This window comes from Carcharhinus amblyrhynchos, chromosome 3 (assembly GCF_965287045.1).
Source record: "Carcharhinus amblyrhynchos chromosome 3, sCarAmb.v2.hapA, whole genome shotgun sequence".
In the NCBI taxonomy this organism is placed as follows: domain Eukaryota; kingdom Metazoa; phylum Chordata; class Chondrichthyes; order Carcharhiniformes; family Carcharhinidae; genus Carcharhinus; species Carcharhinus amblyrhynchos.
This window is the reverse complement of record NC_137326.1, coordinates 117,766,948-117,793,933: the sequence shown is the minus strand read 5'-3', so window position 1 is coordinate 117,793,933 and position 26,986 is coordinate 117,766,948. Positions and strand designations below refer to the sequence as shown.

General features: G+C 42.5%; 1 protein-coding gene across 3 annotated transcripts in view; it reads right to left on the bottom strand.

Annotated features, from left to right (window-relative positions):
- Nucleotides 1-24,707, bottom strand: part of LOC145341061 (sentrin-specific protease 5-like) — a 28,989-nt gene extending 4,282 nt beyond the window's left edge. Inside the window, exons 1-9 of one of the 3 annotated variants that reach the window (XM_080185831.1) lie at nt 24,605-24,707; nt 17,885-19,385; nt 10,562-10,667; nt 9,251-9,296; nt 8,804-8,851; nt 8,017-8,094; nt 6,549-6,686; nt 2,355-2,438; nt 1,685-1,735 (exon numbers count right to left, since the gene is read on the bottom strand). In XM_080185831.1, the coding sequence (XP_080041957.1) occupies nt 1,685-1,735; nt 2,355-2,438; nt 6,549-6,686; nt 8,017-8,094; nt 8,804-8,851; nt 9,251-9,296; nt 10,562-10,667; nt 17,885-19,370 (2,037 nt within the window). In that variant the 5' untranslated portion in view covers nt 19,371-19,385; nt 24,605-24,707. Of the gene's footprint in view, nt 1-1,684; nt 1,736-2,354; nt 2,439-6,548; nt 6,689-8,016; nt 8,095-8,803; nt 8,852-9,148; nt 9,297-10,561; nt 10,668-17,884; nt 19,386-24,604 lie in introns of those variants that run through there. The other 2 variants (XM_080185830.1, XR_013886334.1) reach the window with 2 other exon arrangements.
- Nucleotides 24,708-26,986: the final 2,279 nt, after the last annotated feature.

The window sequence follows — 26,986 nt, the reverse complement described above, 5'->3', positions numbered from 1 at the left end:
ACAACCTGACACTGAGGCAGTAACCTGCAATTGTCAATATAATCAACCCAAGTCATAAAGTTTGAAACAAAGTAAAATCAAGACTATCAGGGTTAAGAAATCCTTAACCACGGTCCATTATTAAAGTCATTTATTTCAGGTCACTCAAGTGTCTTAGGATGTTTTAGTTGTCTCAGGAAGTCTTTAGGAATGCTCAACAATGGCCTGGATGTGCTCTATTGGACATGTTCACTCCAGTGATATGATTAGATAAATTCTGCCCCTCTCATTGTCTCTTTGCTCTTTCAAAAAAAATCTTTAAGTGAGCCAGAAGTTAAATGCTACTTAATGTGGATTCGGAGAAAATTGAGATACTGAAGAGAAACATATTGTTTGTTTAAAGAATACTTGGCAGAAATCAATGCCAATGACAAGGAGAGTATAGTTAGATTATAATAACATGCCTTACGAGCGGGTGTGATGGGGAATGCAGTTGGAACGTATTTTAAAAGCTATAAATTTATGGGCTCATTGAAGTGTGCATTTCAGTAGGATAATAATAGTATCTTGCTATTTTAGCAGCATAACCACAAACTGTGACAATTCTTCAGCAAAGTTAAGATTTGGAAAAACTATAAATGGCAGCCTCAGTTTCCGGCACTTAATTTCATCTTGAATGTTTACATGGGAAATGTTCAACTCTAACCATTAACCATCTAATTAATAAAAAAATGCAGGTTTATTGTATCCAAAAAGAAGAAAAACTTAATGTTTCAGAACTTAGTGACTATTTGCATCTCTTTTCAGGTGCTGATATTTTCAGCATTTTATATCAGTATTAACTGATTTAAAACGTTTGCAATTTAAAAGTAAATTGACAACGAAACAGCATTAAGATATTTCCTGGCACTGCAAAGCCTTTAGAATCGATACTGTAACAGTAGTTCAGCCTGCAAATTACCGATTTCAGATTTTCATCTAGCTACTCTCCTAATAACAACACTTCAAATAGGTCAAAGTTAATGATGCATTTTGACAGAGCTCTGACATGGCAACATGCAAATGAAAAGTTCATTTTCCACTTTCTGGGTGGTACAGTGGTTAGCACCGTTGCCTTACAGCACCAGGGACCTGAGTTCGATTCCTGGCTTGAGTGACTGTGTGGAACTTGCACGTTCTCCTCGTGTCTGCGCAGGTTTCCTCTGGGTGCTCCAATTTCCTCCCATAGTCCAAAGATGTGTGGATTAGGTGCAAAGATGTGTGGATTAGAACACTAAATTGCCCATTAGTATTCTGGGATGCATGAGGGATTAGCAGGATAAATATGTGGGGTTATGGGGATAGGGCCTGGGAGGGATTGTTGCTGATGCAGACTCGATGGGCTGAATGGCCTCTTTCTGCACTGTAGGGATTCTGTGATCTATGATTTCTCCTGCAAAGGTAGTAATTGTTGCTGGGCTGTGGTTTCATTTGGGCCCTTGGCCCTCAGACATTCTAAAAAAATTTAATTAACAAATTGAGGATTGAATCTATTTGTAGTTTTGTTCCTAATACGTATCTAGTCTGCTTTCCCTTCAGAGGTTTCAACTGCTGCGAGCTAGGAACCATTTTCAGCCTTCGTAGGTGATTTGAATATTTTATTAGTCACTAAGCTTCACAACCACTTTACACAAGTAGATCAGGGAAAACAACAAGTTATCCTTACCTGAAGAACAAACACACCACAGTCACTGTCATTTTTCTGTTGAGGAATACACTATGGGAAGAAAGAACAACAAAGGCATCAAGTAAAATATACATGCATTTCAAAGCAACGCATGCAGTTAAAAAAAAATTAGCCCTTCCTGTCAACGTCTTCCACGGACTATCATGTCCAAGGGGAAAAGCAGCGATATCACAGACAACCCAAATCCTTTCCTCAAAAACAGATCCACACACGTGCACTGCCTCGGCAGACTTACATACCAACCACTTCTGTCCCTCATGCTGCAGTAATCTAATTACCAGCCTGAGGTCAGTACAAGGACTAAACATCTGCTCAGTCTGTTTTAGTATGTGTTACTGGAGGTTGCCAGTCTGTTATGAGAAAAAAGTAGTTGCAACTTATTTTCGTATGAATGGGGATATGCAAAATATATGTTAAACAGCCTACTGTGTGCAACCAGGAACAAATATAAAGTTTGTCAGCTTTCATGCAGAATTGAAACCACTCCAACTTCCAACAACAGCAACATAAAGGCAGATACTTTAAACATTTGTTTTTATGAAACCAGAGAAGCACATGTACAATTTATAGCTACATCTGTAGCAATCAGCTAGTTGCAGTCTGGAGCCTACCATAAATTTAACCTCAAGTTAACCAGCTTGAACCTTACCGTCGTGGCAAAAGCTTTCCACCCTTCCAGGAATGCAGGAAGATTCCTCTCACCAGCTTCTGTCTTTAAGTATCTCAGAATGTTCTGTGAACCAGAGAAGTTGGGCAGATCAGTCATAGTGCAAGAAACAAGCAAAAATATGCACCAATTTGAAACTGCTCCAAGTTACTTTGTTGGGTTGGAAGGGTGCAGGCTGGACTCAAAATGTATGTACACTATGCTTTTTTGCCCCTCATTAATTTTAATTCCTCCCTGAATGGAATTACATCTGGAGTATGTTTCTGTAAATGTCAGTTTCCTCCAGTACATTTCCTCAGCGAGAGTAATTGCACTCTTAGTACAATTTTCCATTACAAAGGTATAAAAACAACTACATCAACCCTCCTTGAATCTGAGTTTTACACCCCACAACAGTTCCTAGAGTATTTATTTCAATTACTTGTTCAAGAGCAACATCTCAGTCTATGGACGTGCTGCAAATTCTAAAACAAGAGATTTCAACAAGATTATAAGATGCCATGATGAAGCATCAAACCATGTTAGCGGTGGTTCTTTATCAGGATTCCTCAAATATCAAGTTTTAGTCTTGGCCAAGCCATCATGGGAGCTGGCAAATGGAAGGTGAAGTGATTGCATAGAGGCAGGAAGGTTTACATTTAAGTACACATATATTCACTTGATAACAATGATATTCTAGGTTGCTCTTGCTCATTGTAGCTGACATGACACAGAAACAACATACCTTCTGACCACCTGCTAACTATGAAGTGACGGCACTTAAGCAAAATGTCACTAATAAATAAGCTATAAGTAGTACTTTGAACAAATACTAAATTCTGCATAGGCCAACGTTCAACAGTCAACAATTTTCTTACTAGAAAAGGACTTTCCTCCAATAATATTTCAAAGATTTGGAGTTGTTCAGGATTATTTCACTGGGATGATTTCACAACGCAATCCACTTTTTAAACTGGAATAACCGTACACCAACAATTTATCAAAATCCTTGTAAACAAGAATTTATCACCTAAATGTCCATTGGTAGCATCAAAAAATCTCCTGCTGCTCACCTGATTTTAGTTTTTGGACACGTGCTCGACATTTGGCCCGTCATCTTCAAAGCCCCATTAGTTCCTTTACACCACTTCCTGTTTTGGGAATAACCAACCAAAAAGCTGGAATGTTTTTTAGACTTGGACATTAATTGCATTTTCTCACGCATAGTGGGTGTTGAGAATTCTTATACAGGGATCAGGGAGACCTCACTCCCTTATTCCACATTAACTGCCTAACTCAGGGCAACAAAGCCATGGGATGTGACAAGTCTTTCTCTGCTTTTTTCTTTTGTTTCTGTATCTATTATTCTTCTCTTTCTTATTCCACCATCAAAAATATTGTCCTCTCATTTATGATTCTCCTTCTTTTACTCAGAGCATCAAATCTGGGTGCCCAAAGATTTAATATTTTATTTCTTTTTGGAATGGTGGTCATCACAATCCAAATAAAGAATAACATAACTAACATTAGAAATGGAAAATTAAGAATACAACCTCAACTAGATTTCTAACTGATTCTCGATACTTGCTGATACTGGACTGGCCGACCTGGCTGCACTTTGCCATTTTCCCAGGTTTCTATAAAGAAACAAAACTACAAATCATAGCATGAGTTCTGTCAACAGCACATCAGCCATAATCAAAATGAATGGCGGAGCGGGCAAGAAGGGCCAAATGGCACTCTCCTGCTTCTGGTTTTTATATTTCTATATTACAAAAGGGGCGAGTAGCCTAGGGTAGCTGTGCAACATAGATCAGGTGTCTGAGGAAAAACCTGTGCATACTTGTTAAGTGACGTTCCTGCCTTAGAAGGATGACACAAAGCCGACACAAAGGCAGTGCAGTTGCGATTTACTCCAGGAAGTGATGCAAAGGAACTTCCTGTGCGTATTTAAAAGGTAGTTTTAAACCCCTCCCCAGTTCATACTTCAGTACACGATGTTTGCACACTGTCTCTCATATGGTTAGATAGCATCCTCCATATTAAACCAACGTTGATTTAAAAAAATACGACATTAAATGGTTTGTGAGCAACACACCGAAAACTGGGCGATGCTTATTGTTCTTGCTGACAGTCTGTTTGAATCCAGTTTCAAGCTATGAAATACAGAATTCTCCGCCCACATATGTAAGTGAAATGAGTATGGTGGTAGTCATCGAGTTCTAAATCGTTGTTATTCACACTGCATAACCAAGTGCAAATTAGAGGAGAGAAGGGTAATGGTTTGACAAATCAGAGCCCTTTTAGTTCAGGATTAGGGCATATTTCTGATGGTCCTGGATAGGTCCTGATTTGCATTTAACCTGTGCTCAATTTGACTTTGACATGATTGATTGAAACTTCAGGGACACTAAATTTCTCCATTCCTTTGTTAGTTCACTCGAAGATAACAAAAATCATTGTCTTCAGATAAAGACTGAAACAAATCGGTACTCTCTCAAAAGTGTAATCAGAAAGTTGCTGGGGTGAATTACAGATGCACATGCTGTTCACTCTGGATTATAGATGAGTGGACAGAACACAGATGCAACAATATTCAGAATGATCAGATCAGGCCTAATGGCCAGTTTCTGTGCCATCTATCCTGTGGTGTATCCTATGTCATATTGCCTCAACGCCAAGTAAATGTACCTTCTTCTTTCTCTAGTCTAGTAACTTCTGTTCCATCTGGGAAAGATCACCTTCCCCTAATGCTGCCATTTGAACCCTCATGCTCCATCCTCTTATGAATTCACAACACTATGTACTGTTACGTTTTGTCACACTGGATCACATCTTCAGGTTAATGGAGCAATCAAGCTGAACATTAAAACAAAGATACCTAAGGCATTTTTAAAAGAAGTGAAAAACTCCTACAAATGGCAATGTGATTTTGAGCAAGTAATTTTGTTTGTGATTGAGTGACAAATACTGGCCAAGACATGGATGATAATGGCACTGGTTTTCTTCTAAATAGTGCCATAAATAATGACATCAGATTTTTTGCAACCACGCAAGACAGTAGTATAGCCTTGGTTCAACTTCTCATTTGAAAGATGGACAGAACATAGGCCATTGAGCCAAGGCTCTGACAGTAATTCACTCCCTTAGCACTGCACTAGAACATCAGCCCTGATTTCTGTGCCTGATTGGGACTTGAACCCACAACCTTCTAACTCAGAGGCAAGTGTGCTAGTAAGTGAGCTACTGCTAACCCTGTCATTAATATTAACCATTACACTGCAAACTGTGTTCACTGACTGAATAAATAAGAACTGTGACATTTAATTATTGTTGCAGTATAGAGTTGGTCCAGGAATCACTAGTTTGTTGGGTTACTACTGGTACATTTAGTAAAGCAATGACAACAATTGACAAGTAAATGGATTCTCACATTAAACTATCCAACAGAGCCTTGCTCTTAGACAGAATCTTCCTATTAAGATGTCTGTGCTGTTTGCATATACATTGACTTTATCTTTATCTATTTGGTATCAATCTGTTGTTTAGTGGCTCTCATATGGCACTTACTACAAGGGTACACAAGTTTATTAAATTGTATACTGCATTGTCTGACAATATTCCGCAACTTGAGATAAATTTATTTTAAAACACCACAGGAAAAAGTTTACATCCCAGTTGTGAATATGAACTGCTCAGATGTAAACCAGATATCTGCTTTCTGCATCCAAATATCTGAAAAGACCTTTACCATTAAGTCAAAACTCCACTTGGCCTGTTTTCAACCTAGAAAAAACTTGTGGAGAATGGATACTCTGGAAAACAAAATGCTGTGCAAGAAAAAAGGTTCGATTCCTCGCTTGCACTGAATTAACTGCTCACATTGGGAATGCTACAACTACCGTCACCATGCCTGGTGAAAGGAAAGAGAAAGAAGCAAAAGATCAGGCAGGATTCCTCCTTGACATCCATTAACTTGAAATAGGCATGCGAGTGGAGGATCAAGCTCCATACTTTGAACAATCTAGTAGTATTCGCTGCAGAGACTTACACATGAAAACACCTATCATTCAGGAGGCCTTCTATCAGTACTCACAGAACCATATTTCAGCTGGTCATTGCCTTCAAGAAAGGACAACAAAAAGGGGAAGGTTTAAAACAAAAAGTGACCACAAATTACTCAAATGATCGCCTTACCTGAACACAAGAATTAAAATGGATGCCTTGAGAATCATACAGACAAATTTTCCTATTTGGAAGATCAACTGTTAGCAATGACCAATGGATTTCCAAATGAATAGGGATTAGTAACAGGGCTTTGCTGAATAAATCCACCTAGACAGAAACACAAGAAGAAACACTTCTAGTCAGGCTGACAAATGGTCCAAAGAAAACAAGAACCTGCAGTTTGATTACGAGGTATGGAACCAAGCGTACACAAAAGCAGAGACGATGCAGAACAACACAACAAAAATGGTGGGGGGGGGGGGGGGGGGGAGTTCTATCACTGGTTTTGGAATGGAAGAGAAAACGAAAATTGTTAAGTGTCCTCTTAAAATCATGAATTGGAAATGAGACGTTTTGTAGTGTAGAACTGGGGTATATGCTTAGAAGCTGAGGCCAGTCTGATTTGATTGACATGCATCTTCAACATATCCTGTTTATTCTGATGTACTCTGCCTGCTTTAGCATGTTGATCAAAGGAGGCAATCTTAACATTAGTTTGGCCCATTTTGTGGTAATTTCTATTTATGGGATAGCAACCACAAAATTTGAAACCTCTGATTTATTCCTGTCGAATTTTATAAGTTCTAAGATTATAGGGGCAGAATTAGGCCATTCAGCCCATCAAGTCTGCCCTGCCCTTCGGCCGTGGCTGATATGCTTCTCATCCCCATTACCCTCCAACCTATTACCAATTAAAAATCTGTAACTTCTTAAATTTACTCACTGTCCTAGCACCCACCGCACTTTGGGGCAGCAAATTCCACAGATTCATAATCTTTTGGGAGAAGTAGTTTCTCCTCAACTCTGTTTTAAATTTGTTACCCTTTTCCTAAGACTAAGACCTCTCACCCTAGTGCAGTGCATGAATGAGAACAGGTCAAGTCCAAAATAAAGAAATATCCAAGATTAGAGTATTTAAAATCTGTATATTATATTAGTTAAATACTTTTCAGGTTGGTTATTACAATACGCAAGTCTGTAACAATCTGCTGAGTTATGCTCAAGGTTCATGCTTTTAAATACACATATTTAGAAGGATCTACACCAAAGGCAAAATTCTCTTTAAAGCAACTTGGCTGAAAAATATGGGAGTGCAAGTTCAGATCAACTATGCAAACACCTTGGCAGGGGTTGTCAGTTTTAGTACAGGGGTTGGTTTGGGTCAGAGCATTCACCTATTTTTGAATGCGACTGGAGGCTTTCTAGACTGATGCAAAGACATGCTTCCACAGGGACTGGTCAAGTCAGTCACACATGTGGAAGACAAAAGCTTTATGCAGACCTGTGCAGTGGACAACATTACAATTTGGAAGGAAAAGTACAGTGCACCCCATGGCATTCACCACCACAACAATAGCTTCCACAACAGTTCCTAAAATATGCTGGGCTTGTAAAAATCATGCTGCTTGTCATAATGCACTCTCTCTCAATGACTCACCTTTTTTGTCCACCGCTTCACTCCATTGTATCCTTTAGTTTGAAGTTGCTTGTAAAAGAAGCTATTGAAGAAGTGAACCTGGAAAAAGGGAAGAAGCGAAATGAATGAAGCAGAAACCTGTTTAACAAGAGGCACTTTTGCTTTGTTGTCCTGCCACCTGGAATTTACATATATGATAAAATGCCCACTTCTTGCCAGATTTATGGCCCCTACTTCCCCCAATGGCATTAATAACTGCCAAATGAAAGTTCAATACAGATGCCAATCGCCATCAGTTCAGTGGGCACTTTTCACAAGTGAGTATTGGACAGCTCCTTCTCCGCTTCACAGCTGAGCCTGATCCCACCCCACAAATGGAACTTCAGCAGTGATTGCTGGATTGCAATCATGGGAGGCAAACATGTTGATTTTCCCACATTTTAACCAGGGCACTGAAGCACTAGTGCTGTCCCTCCAGATGAGATCACTTAACAGAGAACTGTGGATAAGACTTGATGCTTCTTGTTATGCACAGACCAGTAGTTCACCACTTGAGGCTGGTGTCTTTTCTCTAAAAGTTCCACCCCCCGCCATGATTCCCAATCAATCAATCAGGAAGGTAAGCTATTCCCTGAGCATTTTTGGTACTTTCTGGAGGCAAATGAGCTGGCCAACTTGCAACACTTTCATTTGTAATAATTGAAAGACATGAACACCAAGGAACTCTGTACCAAATGGCAAGGCACACTATCAAAACTATAATAATGTATCTTCTACCAAAGGTCAGCTTTTGGTATTATAAACTCACCTTATCCGGTACTGCATCTACAATCAATTCTCCGTACATGTTTATTACCTACAAGGAAACCAGACAGTTAATTATTTGTTCATTAGTACAGACTCCATTCAGCTAAGGCGATGCCTCCATTCAATAATGTAGAAAATGCAGTGGAGATTATAAAATTATACATGGTGGATGGTGGCTACTACAAGGCTCTAACCCTTTAATCTAAAAATAGCTTCCTTTATATGTTTACACTCCTACCTCACTAACAATAAAACACGTTGTCACTTTGCTGAGGTACACATGACCCTCCCAAGGATCAATCACAAGTTGTAAACATTTGTGGCACAACTTGTCCCCTTGTCTGACCTGATCGTTCAACCAGTTCTCTCCATAAAGCGTAGCCAGGTCATCCAAAGTCAAAACATGCTTGTTGTAAACCACTTGGAAACTGGACACTGGTTTGTTCACCTGCGCTTTCTGATACTTTCGTACTTCCATTCGGATGAAGACCTTCCTGAAATACACAAAACCGAGGACACAATTTAACATGGCCTTTGTACTCTTTGAAAACCATATTTGGACTTAAAGGAAAGTCCTAAGAGTCTCATTTTTCATAGGAGTACAAAGAGAGGTGAAGACTTGTGAAGAGAATAATTAAACAAAAAAATTAAAAAATGCCTCCTCTTCCCTTCTTAGCCAAAAGAACCAATTGTCACCGAGGTTTGGTCGCACAGGCACGACGTGGAGAAGCCAGCGTTGGACTTGGATAAACACAGCAAGAAGTCTCACAACACCAGGTTAAAGTCCAACAGGGGTCAAACTCCAAAAGCTAGTGGCATTTACTACCAAATAAGCCTGTTGGACTTTAATCTGGTGTTCTGAGACTTCTTACTGTGCACAGACACGAGCAGAGTAAAATACCTCATACAAGTCATAGCCTAGCCCGTGAATACTGGCACACTGTTTCACTGTGGACAATATCACAGCCAACTCACACAACTTTCCAGCTGAAATCGGTTTCTGTTTGGTGGCAGGGGCGGGTTTATGGAAAGGGAAGCATTTGGGTGGTAACTGTAAACAATGCTGCCTTAATAAGATTGGCTGCATTTCACAAGTAATTATTTGAAAGTTAAGCAATAAAGCATGCTATAAATATGAGTTCTATTTCTCATGGTTTCACTAATATATATTGCTGCACGTAAAACAATAAGTGACACATGCTCTCAGAAATCACAGCTATTTTATTGGATAAGTTTTCTTGGTAGAATCTAGCAGTTCCAATAAAGCAGTTCAAAACAGCTTTGAATATTTTATACAAACGTCTAACTGCTGAAATGAAGCAAGCAAAAACGCATATTGGTAAAGGACGTGGGGGGGGCGGGGGGAAGAGGAGCTTAATGGAAAGGGAAGATAATGATTGAGAAAAAAATCTAACAGATCAAAATAAGGAAGTCTTTACATGATATTCCTTTTGAGAAAATTTGCAAATGTGTAGAAGCTTTGCTCGTGTCAGAGTACAGTGTACGTGCTTCAGTATTGGGTTACAGAATTCTCTCCGTCACCCTTACTACTTCCATTTGACCATTTAACGAAGTTAGTTCAACCAAGTCGAACTGCATGAGTTTGAATCCTGAGGCATTTATTAAGGGCCAAAACATTAGCACTTTACAAAAGCTAAATCTCTAGGACATGATGCACCTCAAATTTTTCAAATTCAAAGGAATCAGGAAAACAAACTGTTTAGGACACATCACAAGGTGTTCTCTAAACCACACATACCTGTCGTGGAAATTTTGATGAAAGATCTGCTCTAGCTTCATCAGAACATCATTCTCGGTAAGTGGAATAAGACTCCCATACTTCTTCAAAAACTCATCTAGGAAAGCTGAGAAAAACAAAACACATCAGGAAAATACATTGCCCAGCTTTACTCAGCCTGGAAGTAATCACACACTAAAACACAAGGCAGGAACGAGTTACAGAGCTCACCGTAAACTCCTCATGCTCATTAGCTATTGAAGAAACCTTTGGCACCTACTGGGTTCGTGACCTGCTGTGACAAATTGCACCTGGTACAGTTTTAAATATAATTTGCATTTGCTTTCTCAACTCTGGTTTCTACAGGGTGCATGACGCAGAAAGAGACGTTATTTGCTTTTGTTACATCTATGACTTCACCTGACCCAAACGGAGCACAAGAGGAGTAAGGGATTGATATATGCAAGCGATTAAAATTTGTTGAGTGTCCCCTCTCCTCAGGGTAACTGATTTTGTGTGATAATATTTCTGGAGATAGTAAGATTTTCTTTAAGATCAAAAATATCAACTATAACAAGGATGAATGTGAGTTAGCTTTTAAACAGACATGGAGTGAGACCAACTGAGTTAACTTTCCAGTTTGTATGACACTTCAGAGTACTGAAGAAGTCACACAGACTCGAAATGTTAACTGTTTTGCTCTCCACAGATGCTGCCAGATCTGCTTGAGTTATTCCAGTATTTTCTGTTTTTACTTTACATTTCCAGCACCTGCAGTATTTTGCTTTTAATTCAACATTGAGCTCTTTGAGTCAATTGGAACTGTAGAAAGTCATGACAAACTGATAGATTTCATTTTCAAATTGAACAGTTTCAGTGAGCATAAAAAACCCCACCCATATTTATAAACTTTTGGGTGAGGAACTCACCAAACGTGGAACTCAACTACACAGACCATGAAAGTAAAGGTTCAGTCCACAGTTGATGCTAAGTTAGTCCAGGGGGCATTACAATTGGCCTTAGGTACCTTGACTAAGAAGAGGAAAATAAAAGTCATCAGCCAAGGGAAGAAAGTGAGGTCCATCTTTGAAGAACAGGGCAGACTCAGCTACTGTGCTGTCCTGCAGTCACAAGACCACACAAAAAAATAGACCATCTGGTCCATTGGGCCTGCTCGATCATTCAATATAATCACGGTTGACCTTGGGCCTTCAATTCCATTTTCTGCCTGGTTATCATATCCCTTAACTCCCTGCAAAACCAAAATTCTGTTTATCTCAGCTTTAAATGTAATCAACAATACAGAATCCACAACTCTCTGGGGTAGAGAATTTCAAAGATTCAGAAACCTTTGAGTGAAGTGAGCTCTCCTCATCTCAGTCTAAATGATTGACCTCTTAATCAGAGACTCTGCCCCTGTGCTTTAGGCTTCCCACCTGGAGGAAACAACCTCTCAACATTTACCCTTATCAAGTGTCGGAATTTTGCAGGTTTCAATGGGACTGACTCTCATTCTTCTAAATTGCAGGGGTACAAGCCTAACTCAGTTGGCCTCTCATTATTGTTATTCCCAGGGACCAATCTAATGAATCTTTGCTGTACTACTTCCAATGCAAATATAGTCACCTTCCTTAACAGCAGAGAACAAAACTGCACTGTGCTCCAGGTGTGGTCTTATCAAAGCCCCTGTACAACTGTAGCATGACTTCCTTATTCTTATATTCCAATCCCCTTGCAATAAAGTCCAATATGCCATTTGACTTTGGATTGCCTGCTACACCTGCACGCTAAGCTTGTGTTCCTTGTACAAGCACACTCAAGTCTCTCTGAGCATTTAACACTTATAAGATTCACCCTTTTTGAAAATTTTCTATTATGATGAATGTGACTAACTTCACACTTCCCTAATATGATACTCCGTCTGCCATCTTGTTGACTGCTCATCTAAGCTATCTATATCTCACTGCAGCCTCTGCATCCTCCCACAACTTACCTCCCCACCTAGCTTGGCATAATCAAACTTTGATGCATTACCCTGTCTCTTCAACTAAGTAATTAATACTTGTAAATAACTAAGGCTCCAGCATTAATCCTTGCAGAACTTCACTATTCACTATCTGCCAACTTGAAAAAGCCCGTTTATGCCCACTTTCTGCTTTTGAATTAACGTATCCTTTATCTTTGCTAAAATACTGCCTCCAAATCTACAAGCCCTTATTTTGTCTTTTAATCTTTTGTATGGCACCGTATCAAATGTTTTTTTTGGAAATCCAGATATACTGCATCTACCGGTTCTCTTTTACCTACCACTGTTTAACTAACCTCTCTCTCCCTGCTTTCTCGATAAGTGGTGTAACATTTTCCAACTTCCAATTTAATGGGAATGTTCCCAAATGTGTGAAATTCTGGAAAATCATAGCCAGCAACCCACTACCTGAGAACCCTTGGGTGTAGTCCATCAAGTTTTGGGGACTTCAGCATCCCTCCCCCAAACCCTCATTTCTGCCAATAATAATTTATCTCTGCTGAAATTAATTCTCACTCACGTTAGCCCCTAGATTAAAAGCAAATTATAGCGGATCCTGGAATTGGAAACCAAAAGAGAAAATGGTGGACAAAATGCTTTGACAAAGGGTCATCTGGACTCGAAACATCAGCTCTTTCTCTCCTTACAGATGCTGCCAGATCGATTGAGATTTTCCACCATTTTCTCTTTCAGTTTTGGCCCCTAGATTACCCACTATGTCTGGTATGAAACTTGTCCTTTACTCTGAAGACAGACAACATATTTGTTCAATGCCTCTACTATTTCCTCATTCACGTGATAATTTCTGCTGTCCTTGCTTCTAACTTACTTTAGCTACTCTTTCTATTTATATTCTAATAAAACCTCATACAATCTGTTTTTATATTCCTGGCCACTTACTCATTCTATTTCTTTCCCCTCTGTATCAACTTTTTGGCAGCCCTCTGATTTCTAAAACACTCCCAATCCTCAGGCCTGTTACTGATTTTTGCAACATTGTGAGCCTCTTCTTTTAATCTAATACTACCCTTAACTTCCTGAGTGATTTGTGTATTCAAATAAAATAACTTTTCAATTGTTTACATCTATTCCCTCCAATATCCTTATCCATCAGGGTACAAATGTTGTTAAACATTGCCCTGTCCCACACGATTTGTCTTTACTCACATTGTTATACTGTTGCGATGCCTCAACTTTTGTCTTTGGATTTCTAAACCTTTCTTTGCTTGACCTCTCCCCCACCAACATCTCTTAGTTAAACTGCCTACCACATCTTAGTTTAAAGCCCTGTCACAGCCCTAGTGATACGACTGGCCAGGACATTAGTCCTAGCCCAGTTCAAGTGGAGCCCATCTCAATGGGGTAGCTCATCCTTCCCAGAGAATGGGATGTCAGTGTCCCATGAAACCAAAACCACTTCTTCCTAAACCACTCTTTCAGCCACACATTTAATTCTTTAATCTGCTTGACCCTATGTCAATTTGTGTATAATTTAGGTAACAATCTAGAGATGATTACCTTTGACATTCTATATTTTAATTTGGTCCTTCAAATTATTTATATGTTCTACCTATGTCATTGGTTCCCACTTGGACCATGATAATTGGGACCCCTCATCCCACTGCCTTCCCACACTTTCCAGCTGGAATCAGGCAGGTAACTCCAACTTTGAAGATCCCAGTTACAGCAACAGAGAACAATACTTATTCCCCTGACTATATGTTTTTCTTTCACGACCACATTCCTCTTTAGAGACCCCTACTAGAATGGCATCCCTCACCATGTTGCCAAAGTCAGTCCGCTGATCTCCCTTGTGGTCCTTCTCCTCATGGGTAGCAATTAACTTATACCTGTTGTACCAACTCAGGAGCTGAGCCTGGTTCCCTTTACCTGCCGGACTCTCAGTCACACTCTCTGGTCCCTAACCAACTCTGAAGTTCTGCCTAACTCCAGGGGTGCGACTGCCCCCAGGAATAATGTGCCCAGCTAAATCTCCCTCTCTCTGATGCCTCACAATGTTTGAAACTCCAATTCCAGCATAGCAACTCTGAGCTGAAGTTGCCTAATTTAAGACACTTTCAGCACAGATGTTTGCCTGGGATTGCAGTGCATTCCACACCTCCATATGAAATAGTCAACAACACAACTCGAGCCCTGCCATTTCCGGCCAACTGATCAGTTGATAATTTACACAGCTAGAGTAATAGAAAGTTGCACATGCTAAACGTAGATACAAAGAAATTCACCAAATACTGGTGAGTGAAAAAAGTAAGAAAAAAAAAGCACCTTTTTGCCCCTCTGCACCAAGTTTCCAACTACTGAATATGTCTACATCTCACTCAGGTGCAGTCTCTTAGCTGCATGCCCCTTTTTCCTTCAAACATCTTGCTGACAACATGTCCCTTCATACATGAAGATAGCTTATTTTGGGCAATGGGACAACTCTATCTGCTCTGTCAAGGGCTCAAGGCTTAGAAACAGGGAGGAAACCCTTCCAAGTTAAAATATCAGGTTAGTACTTTGAGCTGGCTGGCCCTAAAATTCCTGCACCTTGAGGGTAGTATCGACGAAAGGCCCAGTTCTGTTGGAACTTTGCCCGTTGCTTCCAAGAGCTTTTCGGAAAGGGTGTGGGATTGGTGCGAGGGGTTTGGGCATGTCATATATTTGTAACACTTCTGACATTATCACAATAAGTAACATGTCTAACGGGCTGGCACCTTCCCCCAAACTGCCAGAAATTCTATCTTTATTGATGCTGAAAATTATGCATTGCACAGAGATTTCCTAGATCATAGTGGGGAGTGGAGCCATCAACAGGGTAACAGAAATTTTGAAGCTGTTATTTTTAGCTGACTGACTGGAAATGTTGCTCCGAAACCACCACCATCCAAACATGAAGCAAGGCTTCAGGCAGCACTATAATCCTTTGGGAACTCATCCCTTTTATGTAAATGAACCTGGCGCTGAAAGTTTGGAACGGAGATTAATGCCAAGATTGAATGGTGGCTGAAATGCCATCTTCTTGAACAGGGCCCAAAAAATTGCAGGGTCCAAGTCTTTATTGCAGGAGAATAGACACTGGAACTATTGGGGAGATTAGCTTGAAAAGACCGATTAAAAATAAAAAGGCCACTATTCACTGATTCAGATTCATAGACGTTTCCGGCTCAGGGGAAGATCATTCAGCCCATCGTGTTCATGCCAGTCAGCAAAGATCAGAAGTGAATATCTAAATACTTCTTAAATATTACAAGAGTTTCTGATTCAATCACTCTTTCAAATGGCGAGTTCCAAACTTCTGTCACCCTCTGGGTGAAAAGCTCTCTCCTCAATTCCCCTCTTAGCCTTTACCTTAAATCTGTGCCCCGTTGCTACCGACCATTCTACTACTATTCCACCCAAACAATGCCCTTCGAAATCTCATACACCTCTATCTGGTCTCTGCTCAACCTTCACTACTCCAAAGAAAATATGGTGAGCAGCACTGCACACAATACTCCAGTTGCAGCCTCACCAGTGTTTTATACAATTCCAAAATTATATCCTTGGTTTTATATTCTATAGTTCTGTCAATGAAAGAGTATCCATATGCCTTCTGAACAACCTGATCTACTTGAACTGCTGTCCTTAGAGACTGGTGTACTTGTATGCCAAGATCTCTCATTTCATCTCTCTCTCTCTGTATATTCCCATTTATTGTGCATTTCCTACAACTGCTTGACTTCCCTAAATGCATTATTACCTCATGCTTCTCTATGTTAAAATCCATCTGTCATTTTACTGCTCACTCCATCAATACGGTTTTGTAGAATACAGCTATCCTCTACACTATCCACTACTTGGCCTATCTTAGTGTCATCTACAAATTTATCAATCGTATCCCCCATGTTCGCATCCAAATCATTAGCACGTAACACAAACAGCAATGGTCCCAATACTGAGCATCACTTGACACATCCATCGACATTACCCTTTGTTTCCTGTTACGAAGTCAACTTTTGATCTACTGTACCACATTACCCTGCATCCCATGGGCTTTTATCTTATTGACCAATCTACCATTTGAGATCATACTAAAATCCATATACACAACACCACCTTCGTCAACCCTTCTCCTCACTTCAAAGAATTCAATCAAGTTTGAGGTAAAACCTTTTTTTAAGCAAATCCATGCTGACCATCCCTGACAAATCGATGCTTTCCAATGTGAAACTCTCTGGATTGATTCTACTGTTTTGCCCCACAACCAATCTAAGATTAACTCTTCCAGGTTCACATATACATTACCTATTTGGTCCCAGTTGGCCCTACTCTTCCCCTACTTATTCTCTTGTTCCTTATATATTTAAAAAAACCTTTTGGGCTTTCCTTTATTCTATCCAACTAAAGTTTTTCATACACTCTCAGTTTTCCTAATTCCCTTTTACAAATTTCCTTTGTCACTTTAGTCTTTTCCTAATTTCCTTTTCCTGTTTTATAAAAAAAATTGATATGACCAACGGTAAGAGTCTTTGTTTCTGCACTTTTAAAAATATTTCGTTGAAACAATTTTATAGGAAGTAACCGAGAGGAGGTACTGAGATGAGGAGGCCCATTAGAAGCTCTCAATTAAAGTTCCTGGTTGTACCTGAAGTATCAATGCAACTTCCCCATGCAGTCAACTTCTCTCAGTTTGCCTCCCATTTTACATTGCCTTTAGCTTTAATCATTAAAACAAATGTTTGTTAGAAGATTTTCAAGTAACAAGCAAGGTATCAAAGCCATGGAATTTCTTAATGAGGTTGAGTACACAATGCGATTCACCCAAGAAAGATACTGTCCATGAGAACAGGACATGGGTGAACCCGCTTCATCACTTTGTGGCTATAGATGGAGTAATTCTCCTTTGACCTTTGCCACTTCTTCTTGTCCTTTGTTACCTTGCATTCTAATTGTACTTTAACAGTTGCCTGGGGAACTACAGATGAATACAACATGAACCACCTACGTCTGACAGCTAAGCCAATTGGAGGGAGGTAGAACCAACCAAATCATACTGAAATAATTAATTTTTATAAGTTTTTTTAAAACCACAGCTTAAACAGTACAATGTACCTTTTGTTCAAAAAAAAAGGTGGTCATGGGAGCATTTTCTTTTCAAACTGACATATTCCTCCTACTCCATTTGCATCTTATCTACAGAACCATTGTGCCAAATAGAGTACAAGAAGCTGGATTGCTGGTTAATTTCTATATTGCTCAAACGATTCCATTTAAAAAACAGCACATGATAATCTTAGAAAGAAATAGAAATGGTTTTCTTAAACCAGCAACTATACCATGAATACAGGATATTAATTGTTCACTGGCAACAGAGCAAGTCTGAGATTCATTCTCCTTTCCCTTTTCGGCCTGACTCTTAACAGGCATTTCAGTCCTCACCAATGTGTGCTCAGCTTGTTCCTTGGTAGATCTATAGTAAATGTGGTCCATCAGCTGTGGTTGAAGCACAGGACATGGCTCACCACTTTGCAAACAGACTGACTGCCTAGATTCATTAAGAGAAGCATTTGTATCTCTACACGATACAGGGCTCGAGTCCATTATGGCACTGATAACCTGCATCTCCCCATCGCAGACTGGGGTTTGGTTTGAAAGTCTCCCCTGCGAGAGACCAAACAACTGGGATGTCTCGTCAGCTTTCGACCACTTATCTGCACCCACAAGCTGGTTGGCACTAGTATCCAATCCACGAGGGCTCGAGGGAGGGAACACTGTTTCTGAGTTTTCATCGACTGTTTGACTACGTTCAACAAGATTTTCATTTGAATGAACAAAATGAGGCAAGGCCTCCTGTGGTTGTGAACTGTCCATCCTTTCATCAAGGGGCAAAAGTGAAACTTCGCAGCAATTAGTCAGGCAGGAATTGTCTTGTTTCATTGTCTCTGATGTAGCACTATTCTGATCTGAACCAAACTGCACCTTCTGGTTGGAATCTTCACCTTTGGGGGATGGCAAAGAAGATATATCACATGCCATTTTATCCAAACATTGGCCAGCCTTCTTTGCATTCAAGGATTGCACCCAATTTAACTTCTCTTGCTTCTGAGTGGTAGATTTTTTCCGCCTATTTTGACTATTAAATATTCTATAATGGAAGCTAAAGAGAGAAGGTTTCCTGTAGAGCAGGCAGATTTTGTGCCCTTTCAGCTGCCGCTTCGTCTTGCGAGGTAAGTTATTAAGCAAGGAATCTTTGTTCCCTTGGAAGTCTATTCTTTTGTAACCATTTAATAGCTTCTGATTTATAATCTTGTCTTGAAGCCCACTGTTGTTTTGCTGGGATTTGGGGCAAGTTACCTTGGCAGGTGTAGTTAGGTTTCTCGAGACTGCTTTACAATATAAAAGTGTTGATTTGCAGTCAGAATCTGGGGCTACAGCATTGCTGTTCCAGTCTTCACAAATTTCAGGTCCCTTACTCTCTCCTTCCTCATGGGGTGCCACAGTGGTTGTACACGTTTCCTCGGTTGGTACGTCATTGAGGCTCGAGGTCAACAATGCAGTTTCCTTCTGTGCTGCCTTCAAATACGCGATGTCTTTTACAGATCTGCACGGTTGAAAATCCGAAAGCTCCTTTCTTAGCACGGACTTGACCCGTTTTTTCCTGATTGACAGCCACAGGCGCTGCTTCTGTTGATAATAAAACTGTCTTTGGGAGCACAACGAGCCTTCCAGTTGCTTCCATTTGCTGTGGTGGGATCGTAGTTGCTCTCTAAGGTTTGCCCTCAAGAATCTTCTATAGCATTTGCCATCGCTGTGCTCCTTCATAGTCTGACAGTCTGGCTGTGAGAAAACATTAAAACAAAATTTTAAAGTATATATTGACAGTAATTTCTTAAATAGCAGAACAAAAACATCAAGTTTAAACATCTTAGTTTGAAAAAGAAAGTTAATTTGGTGGCCTTTTGAAATCTGAGATCGGAGCTGGAATTCAGCCCAAATTGATGGGCGAAGATCTCATTTCATTTCTTCGTTGGTTTCATGGAACCTACAGGAAACAAGAGTCGTAACCCAACAACAAAAACCCACAGCGCAAAATATTAAAATAAACTGAACATAATAGTCACACAGCTTACAGGATAGTCAATCTGAGAAAAAGGGAGCTTTACTTGTTATGTCTTTTTGAGGTTTGGAAGTGAATTTGAGGAGATCACTTCCTCCAATCTCATTTATTAATTATCTCCACCCTATCTCTACACCTCACCCATTGTGCCTAATGTTTTCCATCCTAGAGTGCAGGTATGCAAGCTGTTTCTGTCAACCACATTCTTTAAACGTTGCAGAGTATTGTAAACCTCAATTTTCTTCCATTCCAATTGGAAAGCAAGCTGCCATTTCTCATATTTTCAAGGAACCCACGACTTCCCTGAAAAAAAATGTATGGGCTGTCATCAGGAGAACTCTGTTAAACCACAGTGCTAAGTGCACTAGTAATGGTAAATAACTACAGTTGCACTATAAATTATGAAAAATTCTGTTCAATGAAAAAGACTTGCATTTTTATATGGTTCTTCATGACCCAGAATGTCTGAAAGTGCTTTACAACTTTTGAAGTACAGTCACTGGTGTAATGTAGGAAAATGTAACAACCAATTTGCACACAGCCAGGTCACACAATCTGTTACAATGATGCTTGGAAGGGGATAAATACTGGCACAGAATCTTTAACATCCACCTGAAGGGGCAGATGAAGCCTCGGTTTAACGTTAACGTATAGCCACAAAAGACTGCGCATTGTTGGTTGGATAACCATTACATTTCAAGGACACTTTCTCACCAAACTGTAACCACCTAAAGTATAAAAAGTAAAACTGGAAAGCTGGCTGCAAACGTTTAAAATTAAACATCATTGTAAAGGGCTGCTTGCGGCAGTGGAAATGAAACATGCATGCGAACACCAAAACATTCTGAAAATCAGGACAGAAAAGCAACAAGCAGATTAAGATAGAAGGGTCAGCCGTTTAACATTTTTTAAAGACATATCTTAAGATAAGGGACAAACATTTTTACAAGAAAATGGATTGTTATTCTGCTTAGTTATGTTTGGGTCTGTATTTTCTTTTAGGAATAACAACACGGTTGGGATCCTTCTATGCATAAGGTTCCACGATTCTATGAAATGTTCCCTGACATCAAGTGCAGAAAAAACATGAGCTAGCTGAGCAGATAGATGTTAAAAACAAGAATGCTTCAGAAACATGTTATGGTTATTTGGATAGTGAAAAAAATTAGTTTCTAGAATTTTCTCTTTTGCTAAACAAAAATAATTCTCAAATTCAGTTACAACGAGCTCCAACTGCTTTATTCAGGTCCATTTCAGCCTATTACATGATTTGGTTAACACTGTACTGTCTATCCAGTTAATTCTATTGCCTTTCTTTCATTTGTAAATTAATCGTGCATCTTTTATTATTGCTTGGCATTGGTGTTAAATATTCATTATATGTCCGTCATGCACACTATATTGTTGGAGTGGTCTGATACGTGAATATTTTTAAATCCCAAGAGTGTTTGCTAACTCAGTTGCTGAAGATCACTGTCTATGACAAATCTGTAACAAACTATTTTACTTGCAAAGCGCTCACAAAGCAACATCCTTGAAAATGCTGTTCCAAAATGTCAGATATCAACTCTTTATTTGCAAACTAGAATGGCAGCTGGTTTAATTTATCTTGTTGTGCTGTTCAGAGGAGATCCAGATTTCCTCACGTGGAGCTAGCTCATGCACCCGGCTCTGTTCTTAGACCTGATGCTTTGGCTCAGTGACTGGAGGAAAGCCAGTGCGACAGAGGTTAATGGCCCGTAGTTAAACTGCACATTCTTCAAGCCAATTTCCTACAAGTTAAAGGATCCTTGAACAAGCAATGCTGCCATGAAATATTCCACCAATCAGCAAAGAACACTGGTTGGTCTGGGAAACTGGACACATGATTGTTAAGATTAAGAAAGAAATTAAATTTCAGTTTTTCTACTCATTTTACCATACCTTCGCATTTCAACCAGACTTAACTATTCAATATTCTAATTGACTCCATAATCACAGAATCATACAGCACAGAAGGCCACAATTTGACTCAACATATCGGCAGAAGTTGAAAACTACTATGTGACAGACATCAATACAGTATCTCTCTGTATGCAAGTCATCACTCCCCATCCCCACAGCATCACTCAGATCATGCATTTGCTCTTGCCAGTGCCTCCCCATCTCCAGGACACCGCACACATACTATGCATCATGCCTCCTATCTTTAGGGTTATCTACAAACACTGCGCGTCCTCTCTCCTATTCTCAGGGCTTTCTCTATGCACACTGTGCAACTCTCTCCCAAACCTCTAGGGCTCTTTGAGCTATGCATGCTCCCCTTCCCTTCACCTATTTACAGGATTCAACGCACACTGTCATATCTCCAGGGTCCTCTATGTCAGTGGTTCCCATCCTTTTATGTCATGGCATACCTCTACACTATAAAATAAATTGAGGCCCGCCTCCAATTTTCTGTCTTCTTCCCTTATTGGGAACTTTGTTTTTAACTTCTCTGTCCTCTCTCCTGTTTATTTGTATGTCTCCCTGTCTCTCTTTACATCCAGGACTTCAACACTATCCATACCCAAACCCAATCTCTCTAGGGTTCGTTATATGCAACTTCCTTCCTCTTCTCCAACCCTCACCTTGCAAAACCATCTCCAGGGGTTGTATGCTATTCACCCTCATATCTCTAGGACTCTGTACACAGCCTCCCCCACATATCATTAGGGCTCTGTACGCTGTCTCTCTGCGCCACATATCTCCAGAACTATGTACACTATCTCCTTCACATAACTTCAGAGCTCTGTACACTGTACCCCTTCACGTAACTCCACGACTGTTTTTCACGCACTCTGTGCACACTCTCTCCTCCACATATCTCCAGGGCTGTGTGCACTATCCTGCCCCCACTGTGCACATATCTCCAGGGCTGTGCGCACTACCTTGCCCCCACCGTGCACATATCTCCAGGGCTGTGCGCACTACCTTGCCCCCACCGTGCACATATCTCCAGGGCTGTGCGCACTACCTTGCCCCCACCGTGCACATATCTCCAGGGCTGTGCGCACTACCTTGCCCCCACCGTGCACATATCTCCAGGGCTGTGCGCGCTACCTTGCCCCCACCGTGCACATATCTCCCGGGCTGTGCGCGCTACCTTGCCCCCACCGTGCACATATCTCCAGGGCTGTGCGCGCTACCTTGCCCCCACCGTGCACATATCTCCAGGGCTGTGCGCGCTACCTTGCCCCCACCGTGCACATATCTCCAGGGCTGTGCGCGCTACCTTGCCCCCACCGTGCACATATCTCCAGGGCTGTGCGCGCTACCTTGCCCCCACCGTGCACATATCTCCAGGGCTGTGCGCGCTACCTTGCCCCCACCGTGCACATATCTCCCGGGCTGTGCGCGCTACCTTGCCCCCACCGTGCACATATCTCCAGGGCTGTGCGCGCTACCTTGCCCCCACCGTGCACATATCTCCAGGGCTGTGCGCGCTACCTTGCCCCCACCGTGCACATATCTCCAGGGCTGTGCGCGCTACCTTGCCCCCACCGTGCACATATCTCCAGGGCTGTGCGCGCTACCTTGCCCCCACCGTGCACATATCTCCAGGGCTGTGCGCGCTACCTTGCCCCCACCGTGCACATATCTCCAGGGCTGTGCGCGCTACCTTGCCCCCACCGTGCACATATCTCCAGGGCTGTGCGCGCTACCTTGCCCCCACCGTGCACATATCTCCAGGGCTGTGCGCGCTACCTTGCCCCCACCGTGCACATATCTCCAGGGCTGTGCGCGCTACCTTGCCCCCACCGTGCACATATCTCCAGGGCTGTGCGCACTACCTTGCCCCCACCGTGCACATATCTCCAGGGCTGTGCGCACTACCTTGCCCCCACCGTGCACATATCTCCCGGGCTGTGCGCACTAACTTGCCCCCACCGTGCACATATCTCCAGGGCTGTGCGCACTACCTTGCCCCCACCGTGCACATATCTCCAGGGCTGTGCGCACTACCTTGCCCCCACCGTGCACATATCTCCAGGGCTGTGCGCACTACCTTGCCCCCACCGTGCACATATCTCCCGGGCTGTGCGCACTACCTTGCCCCCACCGTGCACATATCTCCAGGGCTGTGCGCACTACCTTGCCCCCACCGTGCACATATCTCCAGGGCTGTGCGCACTACCTTGCCCCCACCGTGCACATATCTCCAGGGCTGTGCGCGCTACCTTGCCCCCACCGTGCACATATCTCCAGGGCTGTGCGCGCTACCTTGCCCCCACCGTGCACATATCTCCAGGGCTGTGCGCACTACCTTGCCCCCACCGTGCACATATCTCCCGGGCTGTGCGCACTAACTTGCCCCCACCATACACATATCTCCAGGGCTGTGCGCACTACCTTGCCCCCACCGTGCACATATCTCCAGGGCTGTGCGCACTACCTTGCCCCCACCGTGCACATATCTCCCGGGCTGTGCGCACTAACTTGCCCCCACCATACACATATCTCCAGGGCTGTGCGCAATACCTTGCCCCCACCGTGCACATATCTCCCGGGCTGTGCGCACTAACTTGCCCCCACCATACACATATCTCCAGGGCTGTGCACACTACCTTGCCCCCACCATGCACATATCTCCAGGGCTGTGCGCACTACCTTGCCCCCACCATGCACATATCTCCAGGGCTGTGCACACTACCTTGCCCCCACCATGCACATATCTCCAGGGCTGTATGCAGTCTTTCTGTACACTCTCTCCTCCACATACCTCCAGGGCTGTGTACTCTCTCTGTGTACACACTCCATCTCCCCTCATCCCGGGGGCCATTTCTGGATCCTCAATCCCCAGGCCAGCCCCCCAGCTCCGTTCAGTGGACCCGGCCCTCCTGCTGGAGCCGCAGCCCGGTACCCAGGAGACGGCGGCCGCTCCCCGCCCCCGCCCGGAGTGTGTGGGTGTCACGGTTACCTGAGCACAGCGCTACCGCTGCCACCTCCGCCGGTGCTGCCCCCGAACCGCCGCCATGTGTCCCTCCGCCCTGCAGCCCCAGGAGCCCGGCGCACGCGCACGTGTCCCCACTCGGCCCCGGCCCCGCCCCCCGGCGCGCCATTCATGCGTCATCGCCAGGAACAACGATCTGCCAGCGGGCAGCAAGATGGCACCCAGTGCGGCACCCGGGGAGCACGCCCCCTGTCGCACCGGAGCGCAATGATCAGGAGGGGCTGCGAGCGCGTTCATGCTTCAAGCCACTCTAAGAGAATGGGTAACAAACAGGTAGGTTCAGCTTACCTGGCAGCACGGCTGGTTTGCCAACAGCAAGGGTTCAATTCCTGTATTGTCCGAGATTATCCGTGAATGCCCCACCTTCTCAACCTGCCCCTCGCCTGAGGTGTGGTGACCCTCCAGGGGGAGAGCAGCCTATGGTCATATGGACTATGGCAGTGGCATGGTGGCGCAGTGGTTAGCATTGCTGCTTCACAGCGCCAGGGACTCAGATTGGATTCCAGCCTCAGGTCACTGTCTGTGTGAGGTTTGCACGTTCTCCCCATGTCTGCATGGGTTTCCATTGGGTGCTCCGGTTTCCTCCCACAGTCCAAATGCTGTGTAAGTTAAGTGAATTGGCCGTGCTAATTGGCCCTGCTAATTAGCAGGTAGATGTATGGGGTTGTGGGAATAGGCCTTGGATGGGATTGTGGTCGGTGCAGACTCAATGGGCTGAATGGCCTCCTTCTGTACTGTAGGGATTCAATGATTCTATGAATTTTATCTTACAGAGGAAGAAAGCCAACTATCTATGTTCATCTTTTCAAAACAACCTCTCTGTCCACTCACACAACGTAGGAATTTGGAGCAGAAGTAGGTAAATTCATCCCTTCGAGCCTGATTTGCCATTCAATCAGGTCATGGCTGACCTCTCCCGGGTCTCAAATTCACCTTCTCACCTGTTCCTCATCCCTTTATCCCTTTTTTATTAGAAATATCTCCTTTTTGAAACCATTCAACAATTCAAATTCCACCGTGCAATGGGGCAGTGAGTTCCACAAATTTGCCATTCTCTGCGAGAAGTAGTTGCTCCTCATCTCAGTTTTAAATCTACTGCCTCTCAATCTATACCTGTGACCTCTTGTTCGAGATTGCCCTATAAGAAGAAACATTTAGTCTACATTTACTTTATCAATCCCTTTTCAAATTTTATATACCTCGATCAGATCCCCTCTCATCTTTCTAAACTCCAGCGATTATAAGCACAAATATTTAATCAGTCCTCATACGTCAACCCCTTCATTCCCGGGATCAATCCAGTGAAGCTCCTCAGAACTGCCTCCAACGCCACCACATCCTTTGTCAAATAAGAAGACCAAAACTCGATGCAGTACTCCAGATGTGGTCTCACTACCACCCTATACAATTGCAACACATCTCTACTTTTATACTCCTATCCCTTTGCAATAACTGCCAACATCCCATTTGCCTTTTGTATTACATGCTACATCGTCATACCGCCTTTTTGTGATTCATTCAAATTCTTCGTCAATTAATCAGTTAGTCTGGCCAAAATGCATCCTAACTTCCTAACATCTAAATGTCACTCAGTTTGAGTCTGTGTGTTTTTCATTGACTCTCATGCTTTTGTCTTTGTTTGATATTTATGTTTCAATCTTGTATGATTCTATATTCTTGTCAGGATAAAGTTTATTTATTAGTCACAAGTAAGGTTTACATTAACATTGCAATGAAGTTACTGTGAAATTCCCCTAGGCTCCACACTCCGGTGCCTGTTTGGGTAGACTGAACGAGAATTTAGCATGGCCAATGCACCTAACCAGCCCGTCTTTCAGACTGTGGGCAGAAATTGGAGTACCTGGAGGAAACCCAGGCAATCACGGTGAGAACATGCGAACTCCACACAGACAGTGACCCAAGCCAGGAATCGAATCCAGGTCCCTGGTGCTGTGAGACAGCAGTGCTAACCACACTACTGTCTCCCAGTTGCTCCTTCCTGTGCTGAATAGCCCAATATGCTTTCGAAGCACTTCATAATGATGGATATCAGAGCCACTGGACAATAGTCATTAAGGCACGTTGCTTGGCTTTTCTTTGATAGTGAGATAGTGGTCATTTTCTTGAAGCAGTTAGGGATCTCAGATTGTTGTAAGGAGAGGTTGAAGATGTATGTGAATACCCAGTTAGCTGATCTATGCAGGATCTGAGTGCACATCCGGGTACCCCATTCGGGCCAGTTGCTTGCTGTGAGTTGACCTTTGAGAAAGCTATCCTGACATCTGCAGTGGTGACCTCAAATACAGGTTCATCTAGGGCTTCCTGGGTGGAGGGCATGCTCTCGCTGAC